At 43.2% G+C, this 13,015-nt stretch overlaps 1 protein-coding gene across 2 annotated transcripts in view; it reads left to right on the top strand.

Moving 5' to 3' along the window:
* INTS9 (integrator complex subunit 9) overlaps positions 1–13,015 on the top strand; it is a 109,850-nt gene that overhangs the window by 39,412 nt on the left and 57,423 nt on the right. For both annotated transcript variants that reach the window (XM_082657415.1, XM_082657414.1), the window contains exons 4-6: positions 3,701–3,763; positions 7,484–7,623; positions 9,594–9,680. In XM_082657415.1, the coding sequence (XP_082513541.1) occupies positions 3,701–3,763; positions 7,484–7,623; positions 9,594–9,680 (290 nt within the window). The remainder of the gene's footprint in view (positions 1–3,700; positions 3,764–7,483; positions 7,624–9,593; positions 9,681–13,015) is intronic.

The following is a 13,015-nucleotide window of genomic DNA, read 5'->3' as shown; positions in this document are numbered from 1 at the left end:
AAGTGTATCTACACCCACTGGAAAGCCATCTTGTCATACCGGAGCCACCCGATAATAATGTGACTGATGGGCTCATTATTTCCCCTGTGTCTTCTCCCTGAAAAATCCCATGTAAAGTCTTCAGTACTTGGTAATTATTGTTTTTAAGAGCCTTTTAAGGAGTCTCAGTGTTCAGGTACAGATCCAGTTTTCTCATGTGTAAAATCTAAGAACTTCTGCTGCAAATACATTTTACCACCACAAAAAGAAAACTCTTATTTTTAGAATTGCAATGAGAGTTTCAGTGGTGATGCTTATTAGAGAATTCCATCTAGCTCGTTTCTTCTTTTTTTTTTTTTTTTTTAAAGATTTTCTTTTGATGTGGACCATCCCCAAAGTCTCTATTGAATTTGTTACAATACTGCCTTTTCTTGGTTTTTTGGCCCCGAGGCATGCGGGATCCCAGCTCCCTGACCAGGGACCGAACCGCACCCCGCCCCCCATCAGAAGGTGAAGTCCCAACCACTGGACCACCAGGGAAGTCCCTAGCTCATTTCATTTTGAGGCTGTACTGACTCTCCACCTGTAAGGAGTGAACTTTTTTTTTTTTTTTTTTAATAACTTTAAAATTCCCCCAGACATTGTGAGTTTTAAACTGCTCTGTCAGGGGTCAAATCAGCTAGGGCTTTGTAAAAAGTCTGAGTCTTATTCTTTGGGTGATAAGAGGCCACCAAGGGTTGCAGCGGGCAGTGTCTTCCTCTGCTCAGACCGCTTTGGCTGCCATGTGGAGAACAGACTGAGGAGCTGAGTGTTTAACTGCCGGGCAGTGTGCTCTTGGGGGAGTGGGAGGGAAGCATGTTTTCAGGTAAATATGAACAAAGGGCCTTCCAGACTATGATCTGTGATCCTGGTAGCCTGGAGTGGACACTCCTATAGGTTGTGAGAAAACAACATAGTTCTAGGAATCTAGGATTTGGAGTCTTATTATGACTTTAATCACTAACTAGGCCTAAAGTAAATGACTCAAATTACTTTTTTTTTTCAAGGCTATTAAATTTTTAACATTAGATTATCTTCACAATAATTCCTTCCTCAGATCAGTTTCTGGGCATTTAACGTATACGTGAGAGACCTGAGATACAAAAAAATGTTAAAACTATAATCTAGTCAAATTTTCTCCTGAAAAAAATCAGAGGGTAAAGGAAGATTAAAAACTGTCAAGCTTATCCATGCCATTCTTAGGCCTCCAAATCATTCTTCCTCTCCCCAGTTTCAGAATTGAAAGACTGGATAAGTGTAAGGATCCTTAAAATGATTCATCTGAATTGGATAAGGCATTTCCTTCTTGTAATTGGTATTGTTAAATAAAGAGGTGCTCTTTTTACAGAATTAACTCCTGTACCTACACCCCAACCTCGAGTGCAAGCCAAATGCATGATTTGAAACCAGATTTCCCTCATAGCTAACTGTAAAAATTATGTGACAATCAAGAATCTGTGCACTTGATGAAATTTCAGCCTAACTCTCTGCTGGCTGTAAATCATTGTTCCCTGAGAAAGGCTCAGAAGCATCCCATTACCTGTGCATTGTGAGCAAAATGACTTGCATGTCTATGTGGGAGCATTTCATTAGGAGGGAGTGGTGAATAAAATAGAGTAACATTGTAAGTGCGTGGAATGGCAAATATGCTGCTCCAGGCCAGGAAGGATGAGAGCCTCAGAGGAGGCTCTGTCATGTGAGGTACACATACCCTGGTACATGGCAATATGGCGAAGAAGATTACATAGTCAATTTAAGGCCAGGCAGCGCTTATAAATTTCCCATGATTTGTCTTTAATCATTTTTAACCTCATCCTAGGGGAGCTGGGAGTCTTCTTCCATTAAACATAATTGCTCATTTGTTTTTAGCTGGCAGGTACATTGTAATTAAGGATGGTTTTCAGGGCTTCCCTGGTGGCATAGTGGTTGAGAGTCCGCCTGCCGATGCAGGGGACACGGGTTCGTGCCCCGATCCGGGAGGATCCCACATGCCGCGGAGCGGCGGGGCCCATGAGCCATGGCCACTGAGCCTGCGCGTCCGGAGCCTGTGCTCCGCAATGGGAGAGACCACAACAGTGAGAGGCCCGCGTACTGCAGAGAAAAGGAAGAGGAAAGAAAAAACGGAATGGTTTTCAGTCTCTTTTTGGCTCAGCGCTCTGCTGGTTAAATGGTACTCATATAAGGAGAGGAACCAGAGTTTACAGTGGAAGGCAAGGGGAGGAAATATTCTATCAAGGTTCTGATAGGAGACTTGTAAAATTCAAAAGGAAAATAACATACAGTTAATACCTTATTTTCAGGTAAAGATTGAGAGTAAAATCATTCAGACTCCAGTATATAAATATAGGTACATATATATGAATATATAGAAATTTATGTTTGGTGACTAATGAAAACACAATGGAACAAAGTTCTAACAGTATTTTTCTCTTTCCAGAAAGAGGAAACTGTCAACCAAAATCTATCTTTTAGTGGTTTCATTATAGAGTCATAGATAGCTTTAACTTTGGAGCAAAAACTCCTGCATAGAGTTCAGTATAAAGTGTCATCAAGGGAAGGCAGCAACTCTGGTGGCCTCCTGGGGGCATTGTAGCAGACTCTGTTGGTGGCCCACTCCTGTCTCTTCAGTGTCCTATGTCATAAATCCAGCTGCCAATACCTGTATGGCTTTGCCTGACAGTTTTTTCCTAAAGCTGCCCCAAATGCACGAGTTGCTATATAAATATCCCAGGTCCCTTGCCCCTGAGTGGAATAACTCCCAGGTATATGTTTGATACTGTTTCTTAGAGTTTCCCCATGGGAGTGACTCCCTGTTGCCCACAGTGGTATGTAGCTCTGTAACATATTCGTTATCGGTCACCTGCTTTTCCCTTTATTTATCACTTGCCCTTCCTCCTGCTGGGTTTTTTGTTGTTCGTTTGTTTGTTTGTTTTTAGCACCTCCCTTATAAGCTTTCACACACCCTTTCTCAGGATCTGTTTGTGAAAGAATCCAAAGTAAGACAGGCACATTAAATACTGTAGGTCACGGGCAGAGTAGGAGCTGCACTAAATTCTCTCTCTTTATAAGTACACTTTTTTCTTTTGAATGGTGGTGGTGGTGGTTTAATCCCTACCCTGTACTCTTCATCTCCCTCCTTATTTGCCCCTCAAACCTTGGTAGGAGGAGAAAGGGGCTCTAAATCATTTGTCTATGCCCTGGACTCCTAACCTAATTGCAGAACAAAATCGCTGGAGGTGCTTGTTATAAACACAGGTTCCATGGCCTCATCCTTAGTTTCTCATCCCTTAGATCTTAGGTAGGGCCCAGGAATCTACTTCCATCAGTGTTCCAGATCATTCTGGTATTGCTGGTATGGTCCATCTAACAATTATTTGGAAAGCTTTGGGTCATGAGTTATGGAAGCAGCATGTGTCCACACATGGCTTCCTTGAAGAGGCATCAAGAAATGTGCATTCAAGTCCTGAGTCAGCCACCAGCCAGCATTTTTTTAATCCTAAATAAAACATTTAGCCTCCCTGAGCTTAAACAATGAACAGTTGGCCTAAATAAGCTTCCAGCTTCCCTCCAACTCCAGCAATCTGTGATATTTCATGGAAAGTTTGGTTTGGGGATGAAATTTCTTTGGCGCTGTATCTATTGGATATTACGTCCTAGAATTTTTTCTTTTCATGTCTTTTAGGAGCTAAAGGAGTGCTCAGGTCATGTATTTGTGGATTCTGTGCCCGAATTCTGCCTACCAGAGGTAAGATTAAAGTGAATCTTGTTGTAGAAACAAAGCATATCTTATCATCTCTCAAACTGAAATCAGGAAATAATTTTCAGGGGCTTAGCTTCCTGTTTTCAAATTGAAATGGATCTGTTATTCTAGGCACTTTGTTTTACAGCTAAAATATCATTTAGGAGCTTTTTATATTGTCTGTAAATCACTGAAGTCACTCTCTTCTTCCCGTCCCTAGCTTTTTCTATAATCCACATTGACAGTCACACTGGAGCATAGTTTTGAGCAAGGTAAAGAAATATCTCAAGCCTTTTAATTTTGTAATTACAGTCATCCCTCGGTATCTGCGGGGGATTGGTTCCAGGAGCCCCTGTGGATACCAAAATCCACGGATACTGAAGCACTTTATATAAAATGATGGAGTGCAATGAATAGAGGTTTCACAGCCACTGATACAGAAGGCCGACTAGATAATGCCTGTGTCTTAGGTTAGCCATACTTTTTCTAGTCTTGGGTAATTGGGAGTTGCTGTTATCTAGCCAGTATAGTAAACTGTAAAAATTCTTGCTGACTTGAAATGACATATGGAATATTGCTTGAAATTCATGGATTCTGAACTGAGTCATGGATATCTGTCGCTTACATATTATCATCACAGTGAGACTTGTTATAAGTGTTTGAGTCCAGTTTCATTGTTTTAAAGGAAACAAAGATCAGTTTGCATTAGTCTTAAAGGAAACTAATCTCAGCTGACAGGCCTAATCCCCAGAGTGGCCTAGATGGAGTTCTCAGCTCACAGATGAAGTATAGGGAAGCCAGTAGCCAGTCCAGGGTTCCTGAGGAAATCAATAAGAAGCTACCATTCTATTCTTTCCGTGTGCCCAGGGGATGTCAGTGCCTGTCGAAAATACTTTCACATTTCAGTGCCAGAGAAAAAAGAAATTGGGAGTGCTGTGTCCCTTATTTTTGTCCTTTCTTCCTCTCTCTCCTTCCATTTCTACAACTTCCTTTGATATCCTTTAGATAAACTTTTTTTTTTTCTCTCTTTGAAGTAGGTGATGTGCCCTTTTAGGACACCAGAGTGAAAGAGAGGAAGAAAAACAAAGAAGGACGTGGTAATTGAAATTGGTAAATAAGGGAGAGTTTGAGGTAAACTAGTAGGAACAAGTGTGAAGGTAGACAGTTATTGAGAATCCTGAGCTCTCCCTAACTGCTAATAAAATCTTTTCGTGATCTTCATTTGTCATTTAGGAGTTGGTGGGGCAGTTCCCCATCTGTTCAAAGATTCCTAATCGTAGGTGCTGCATTTATTGTCAGTTTACTGCCTGTGGCACTGACTGCTGCAGCCTTCAGCTTGTGGCCCTCAGTGGAGGATACCTGGCTTGGAGCTCTGGTGACTTTCTGACTTGCTCCATCAACTACTAAGCTTTGAAATTAAACAGTCACCGTTTCACAGTTCACCTTTGCCAAGCTAAAGCAGCACTGTTATATTTAGGGTTCTGAAGCCATATAGGTTTTTTCAACTAGTGTCATAATTTGTGGTTAATGACAAGTTATTAGTAGTCACTATTTTAAGGGAAACCAGGGCATTGTATGATCAGGAGAAAATATGAGAGTTGTTGAATTAGGAGAGAGGGACTTACTACGCTGTCCAATCTTGGCTGACTTGTGGCTGAGCCAGGCAGAACTGAAGTCCCAGTCCTCATGGAATTTATAATCTAGTGCAGCTACCTTAAACATCTTTGTATTCCCCCAAAGTCTACACTGTAGACTGTGCATAAAGTCTAGGACAGTATAGTAAGCAACCAATAAATTATGACTGTTTTGACCCAATTCATGGTCTGTAGAACCCAAGTGTCTGTATATAAAAGTTTAAAATTAAAATAGTCTTTATGGGATTTCACTGAGTGAAAGTATGCAAGTAAACATATAGATGTGAATATATAAACATAGTTTGGGTGTTAAATTTATTTCTCAGGGGAAAATTTTTTATGTAGGCACTCTTGATATATATACAAGCAGAAAATATATATATATATTTTTTTCTCCCCAGCTGTCCTCACCAAATTTCTTATCATTCTGGACTCTATGGGTTGTTTCTTAAATAGTAAAGAGAAATTTCAAATATTCCTACCCAGTTTCTGTATAGGTAGAAGGAAGGTAGGGATGCTTTTGGGTTTTACTGTTGCTTCAACTCTTCTTCCCTTGTTTTCTTCTGGACGTATCACTCTGCTACTATGTCTTAATCTTCTCATTTGTTTAAAAATGCTTCTAGAGAGTTGGTGGGGAATAGGACCAGCAGGATGTCCCATGACCCTTTGTTATGTGAGGATATTGTCTTGGAAGTGCAGTACACAGCATGGAGTTAAGTTATGTCCTTAGACATTTTATTCACACAGATTGCCATTGCCCCGGCAGTGAGCAGCTTCTGACCTCTAATCTCCACGCTGTCCTCAGGAGCTGATTATGCCTTGGCGGCTTCATTAAATCAACTTACTTTACACATAAAGTCACCAACCAGAAGATACCCACAGCCAAAATGGCACACTGTCTCTGTTATTTGCAAAGAGGGCACAGACATCTTTGTTACTTCTACTCCGTGGGGGACATAGTAGCTCTGTGACCCATTCTGCTAACTAAAACTCTTTCTTGAGTTACCCCATGCTGTCCGTACTGTACCATACAGTTTCCACGGGGTAAGTTCTGTGAGGGAGAGCTCGGAGACTAAGATGATGTCTCTGAACCGCTGCATCTCATTTTTCTCCACAGAGGGTGCTGCTTATAACGATGCAGTCCTCCAACAACAGTGCGCCAAGGCCTGTTATGTCCTGGCTACCACAGCGGGGAGGGGACAGAGCTGAGTCACACGGGATTCTTGGGCTCAGAGACATTCAGTTTTGGGGGGACAAAATGATAACTTTGAGCTGCCTGCCTTTGTACAGAATAATAACTGCCACGAGAGGGATATTCATAAAGTGCCTTGACAGTTCAGAGGAAGAAGTGGTTTCTTTCGTCTGGGCAAATAAGGAAGGCTTAGTGGGAGAAGAGAATTGAGCCTTAAAAGGCAGATAGGACTTAAATTTATGGAAAAAAAGTTCCCTTCTACTAAAAGAGTTTTCATAAAAATTTACCAAACATGGGTAGCATTTTTTTCTCACCTGCCAACCTGTCTTTTCCCTTTTTACATGACCTTAATAATGGAGTGAAGGGTAGAGCGGGGGTTGTGATTAGGGTAGAACACAAGAGTATAACCTCCTCTTATGACTCTGCCACTACGTTTGCGGGGGGCTCTATACCCAACACTAGTGGTCAGAAGTTACTCCAAAAACAGTTGCCTCCCACATTTGACTTCTGAAGAGCTGGTTTCTGTGTGCCTCTCCCTCACGGCTGATACTGTGCTGTCTGCTTCGTGTTACGTGGTTCCCCCTGCCAGGCAGCAGCTGCTGAAGTGTCCTGTTGTCGTTCATCCTCACACGTCTGACTCGCAGAACTCTGTTTTAGTAAAATCAGAGCACCTCTGGCGGACGGGCTGCACTCTCATCAGTAGCCATCCTGTCCTGCCGCGTAATGTCAACTTTAGGAAATATCCTAAAAGGAGAGAATAGAAGTGTTGCAGGAAAGGCATCATTATTCTGTAGCACCAAAGCCACTCCTCTGCATTCTGGCAACATCATTTTTCAGTCCCATCACGTTGATCTATGTGCCCCGCACAGATATCTATCATTCCCTCCCCTTTCTTTTCAGACCGAGCTAATAGATCTGTCTACAGTAGATGTGATCCTCATCTCTAACTATCACTGCATGATGGCTCTGCCCTACATCACTGAGCACACGGGGTTCACAGGCACGGTCTATGCCACAGAGCCCTCCGTTCAGATCGGCAGGTGAGAGCATTTCTTCTTGTGCCATTAGAGAGTGGCTGGCGAGCTCCTCCCTTCAGTGGTGACTGTTAATAGAGTGTTGTGCGAGGTGGGATTGTTATTTCCCTCTGAGCAGCTGACCCAGAGAACAGGCACGAATAGACAACTCTCCAGATAAAACAAATGTTCTTTGGAGTTGCCTAGAGACTGATGCTGCGAGTAATGGTCGTTAGTCTTTTTTAGAAAAACGGGAACAGGGAGTTTGCAGAGACAGCTCCTCTGTGCAGATGATACTAATTAGGGGAAGTATCATTCAGTAGGATGCCACCAGGATGCAGTGCAGAGAGCTTCGAGAGAGAAAGGAACACAGCATATTTAAGAAAAGAGGAAGAAATTTTACTACTTTGCTTTCAAAATTTCCCCCCTCTTATGGTTTAGTGCAGACTATAAATGGGGACGGCTTGTAGAACACAGGGTAATTAGATGGTTACGTTGTCTGTACTGTTGACATAGTGAAACTCGGGACTGTATGGAATAAAAACCTCAGAGCCTTTCTTTGACTCTGAGAATGCTGTGCTGTCTCTTCCCCTGCCTCTCCCAAGCCTCCATGGGACAGATGGTTGTTTCAAGTAACCATAGCATCATTTAGTGAGAAGAAAATTACCCCAGAAGAAAAGAATTGTGTTGAAGCAAACAAAGAAGTATGGTATAAGGTAATACTATCAAGACCCAAAATATGGGCTCTAAGTGCTTTGGGTTCTAGAATCTGACTGAAGTCCAATACGATGGAATTACCAGAAATGAAACAAAATATGTCCTTGTTTTTGTGTCAAACCATATTACCTGCAGTGTGTACAGAAAAACATAAAGGATCTGAGGAAGAGACATTGTAGGAAAGTAAAGCACTCAAGGTGATTTAACAGTTTTGGTGAGAGGACAAGCTGAAAACATTAGATTCTAGTCTGAAAAAGTTAAAGCCTGAGGATGGACATACCAGACACTTCTCCAGAGAGCTACAGCCAGAACAATAATGAGCCTGGATCCCGGATCTTAGAATGCTGGAACTGGTACTGCTCCTTCAAGATGAAAGACAATTAAAAAAAAAAAAATGAAAGACGATGATAGTGTTAGGAATAAGTAAATAAGTGGAAATGAAGTTGTTTGGCATTCAAATGCTAATAAATTTATGGCTTGCCATGTCTGTGTGTTTATTGGGAGAGGATTTAAGTCAATGTGGAACATCTGTACTGGATTATGTAGGGGATTCAAGATGTTGAAAGTCTATTTCTAGCTTTTTGGTCGTCCCCTAGCCATCCAGGGCCCCATCAGTGCTCTGTTCCCATGTATTCCTCAGAGCATGGGATCATCGATCCAGTTGAGTGAGGCGTCTCTTAGATTCCCTCAGTTGTGATTCTGTGGTGATCCAGCTTGTGATCTGCAGAGCCTGTCCTCTGGCAGGTCCTTGAGTTAGAGTTTTAGGATTAGGCCTTCGAGTATTCTTCCATGTGGAATTTTGTTAATTCCTAAAATGTATATGAAGAAAACTTATTTTACCAGTTTAAAATGTCCATTTAATATTGTCATTAAAAAAAATCCTACCCCCACCTCTGCTGCCACCAAAATCAGGTACTTCATGCTCATTTAACTATTTGTCCTTTTGTGTTTTTAATTACCTAAATAAATAAAGGCAGAGGTCTTAAGAGTGTGAATTAAACCATAGGCTTATATATTTCATTGTTTAGAGACAAGAAGCACACCAGGCTTATGAATTAAATCATTTACATTCAGAATTTTTAACGTGAAAATTCAACGCAAAGGCTAGGTTTTTGTTCAACGTTATGTAAAATGGTGCCCACGTTTATGTGCAGCAGAGAGAGGAAAGACGACTGGGGAGGGCAGGCAGGCAAGCCCGCTTCTCTTGGCTACAGTGTTAAGAGTGCCATGTTTTTCTGATTCCTTTTTGAGTGTTCATCACTTTCGTTGTTTAAACTCAGGCTTCTCATGGAAGAGTTGGTGAACTTCATTGAACGCGTGCCCAAGGCTCAGTCTGCCTCCTTGTGGAAGAACAAGGATATTCAGCGGTAAGCAGCAGGCCGTCTACCCACCATGGCAGTAGAGCTGGGGGCTTTGCAGAACAGTCTCAAATGTTACCGTATTTTCTGCTCAAACGTTTATACTGTTAGAATTAAGATTCCCCTTTCCCTGTGTTATGGAAGGGTTGTGTTTGATTCAACCGTCGTATTTGACAGGCAACCATACCATATGCAAGGTAGTATGCTAGGTCTGGGAGGTTTTTTGTGTTTTTTTTTTTTGCAGTACTCGGGCCTCTCACTGTTGTGGCCTCTCCCGTTGTGGAGCACAGGCTTCAGACGCGCAGGCTCAGCAGCCATGGCTCACGGGCCCAGCCGCTCCGCAGCATGTGGGATCTTCCCGGACCGGGGCACGAACCCGTGTCCCCTGCATCGGCAGGCGGACTCTCAACCACTGCGCCACCAGGGAAACCCTGGGAGTTTTAAAAAATAAGTAAAACAGTTGGCTGTCTCTATGAGGTGCTGAGCGGTTAATGGGAAATTGGACAATTAAACAGCTAAATTACAGTCTTGGGTGGCATGTGTTATAAGAGATGCCTGGTCACAATGCTGTAGGCACTCAGAAAATGAAGAACTTTCTCTGCTTAGGGAACTGAGGAGGACATTCCTTAGGAGATGACAATTAAGGTGGGTCTCAGAGGAAGGAAAGGACTTTTCCTGATAGAAAGGGTCGTAAAGTGGGGTCCAGGCACAGCACCGTAGGATATAGTATATTAGGGAACAGTGAGAAGTTCAGGGTGGGTTAGAATTAGCTGAGTAAAGAGGTGAAAGGCAAAACCAGACAGGGACATTGGAGCAAGATAATGAAGCGTATGCTGTGTCAAGATGGAACTTTTTATTATTGAGAGCGGGAAGCCCATCAGGGGAGGTTGACAAGGCGGTGAATGACGTGATCGCATATTTTTTTTAGGGGAAGTAACCCTGGAAGCATAAGAGAGGATGGATGGGGGTGCAGAGATGGGGGCGGGAAGCCCAGCGGCAGAGCTGATTCAGAAACCCCGGCGAGAGAACAAAGGCCTGGGCTAAGGCTGTAGATGATGAGGTGAAGTAAGTAGAAATGCAGTAGAGGAGGCGGGAGGCAGCTTGATTCTACTTCCACTCTCATATTTGATCGGCAGCAGAGGACACGAGTCAGCCCTAACATACTGCAGTTAGTTCAGCCCTGCCAACTGCTGCCCTCACCTCCCGGCACCGCCGCCCCAGCCATCCAGGCCTGGCGTCCAGAGTCTGGAGTAAAAGCCCGTCTGTGGCTTCTTAGGTCACGTGTGTTCCTTACACTCCTACCCAAGTCCGCTCTTCTCCAGCTCCCTCGCCACTGGGTTCTCTTTCCCTCTAGGTCCGTGATTTGTTTGCCATCTACTTAACTAAACTTTAGAATGTCTTGGCTTTTGTGACATTCTTTCTACAAGGATATGAATATGTAGCTAGGAGAACATGCTGTGGTTTTTATACTGTAACTGTCTCAGAGTTTGAGCACGTGAGTCTCCTCCTTTATGCATTCCTTTTTGTACGTGTTATTTATTTTATTTAACTTATGTAGCACTTGTTATGTGCCAGACACTCTTCTCAGTGCTTTATTTAATTCACTTAGTTCTTTAACGTTATCATTTTACAGAAGAGAAAACAGTCACAGAGAGGTTAAGTAAGTTATTCAAGGTCAGCCAACTAGTGGGCAGTAGGATTTGGATTCAAACCCAGGCAGCTGGGCTAGTCTGGTTCCAGAGTCCGTGCCCTTAACGCCTGTGCTGGGCTGCTTCTCAGCCACATACAGGCTTCTCACGGGCATGTGAGCACCCTCTCATGTGAGGGAAGAAGTAACATAACTGTGCACGTTTTCTCCTGTGTTTTATGGATTTTCTTGTTTCTCTGTTTCCTTGACTGGGGATATGGTGTCTGTCTGGCTTCTCATTAGGAAACGCCTTCTGGACACGCACTTGTCTGAGTCTTCTCTGTACACATGGATGGCTTCCTTGATCTGTCCGCCCACCCACTCGGTACAGGTCCCCTCCTGTCCTCGTTGTGCGTGCTTCTTCTCAGCTCCCTTCCTCCTGCCCACTGCATGCCTCCTTCCCCTTTTCTCCCTCTCCTACTGTGTGCCCACTGGCCCACATTCAACTCACTTCTCTCCATCTCCCTCCTTAGAAACCTGAGGACTTTGTTTTCTTTCCCTGTGGAACACGTACATCTTGGCTTCCCTCACTTCCTCCTTTTAAATTTATACCCTTAAATATTCTGCTACAAATAATTTTGGCACACCAGAAATGATGTTCAAAGGTCACTGTTTCCTGAATCCCAAACCCTGGGCTAAGTCTTAAGGAAGTCCAAATCCTTATTTTGCCTTTTTTTTCTGTGACCTTGGGCAGAGTCCTTGGCAGTTTTCTTTGCTTCCCATTCTTTGTAAAATACAAGATAACTGGCTCACCAGAAAAAGGGCCATCATATATTAGGGGAAAAGGTGAGTTGAACTTGAAGGAGCAGGGGACTAGGGAGGGGGCCAGAAAGTTATTTCCTAAGGTGCTTAGGAAATCGCCCTTTTTAACAAAGGTGCTAGTTGAAATAAAACCTTGAATTTGGGGCTTCCCTGGTGGCGCGGTGGTTGGGAGTCCGCCTGCCGATGCAGGGGACGCGGGTTCGTGCCCCGGTCCGGGAAGATCCCACATGCCGCAGAGCGGCTGGGCCCGTGAGCCATGACCACTGAGCCTGTGCGTCCGGAGCCTGTGCTCCACAGCGGGAGAGACCACAACAGTGAGAGGCCCGCGTACCGCAAAAAAAACCCCAAAAAAACCTTGAATTTGCTGTCTCGCCACCAGGTGGGCAAAAATCAGAAGCTGTTGAGAGCTAACTTGGTAGAGAAGAAGTTGGGCCAGTCGGAGACTGTATTTCATTACTTCATGCATCCTGACCATAGTTCCGATCCTGGTCAAGCATTTTGTTTTGGCTTTTGAGTGTGAGATGAGCCATAGTTACTGACAGACAAAGAGAAGAGTCTAATTATTGGAAAGATTGTGCTGAGGTGTTAGACAAACCAAGAAAGCTGTGTCCTGTTTTTCTCTTGGAGAAACTCAGCATAAATATTAGAAGTGGTAGAAAAATTTGAGGAGCTATTTTTTAATTGACATCAGATAAGAGAATTCTTTTGAAATATTCACCTAGAATTTAATCTTGGGCGAGAATACTAAAAGTGCTGCATTTGAACATTTATGCTGAAGGATTTACACCACTTTAAAAGTTCCCTCCGTCATGAGCTAGTTGATATCAAGTGTCCCAAGATACTGTGACATACTGTATTGAGAAGCACTGGGGTTTTTTGTTTTTGTTTGTTTGTT

The sequence above is a fragment of the Grampus griseus genome (genome assembly GCF_964374135.1).
Source record: "Grampus griseus genome assembly, chromosome: 6".
In the NCBI taxonomy this organism is placed as follows: domain Eukaryota; kingdom Metazoa; phylum Chordata; class Mammalia; order Artiodactyla; family Delphinidae; genus Grampus; species Grampus griseus.
This window is presented reverse-complemented; position numbering and strand designations above follow the sequence as displayed.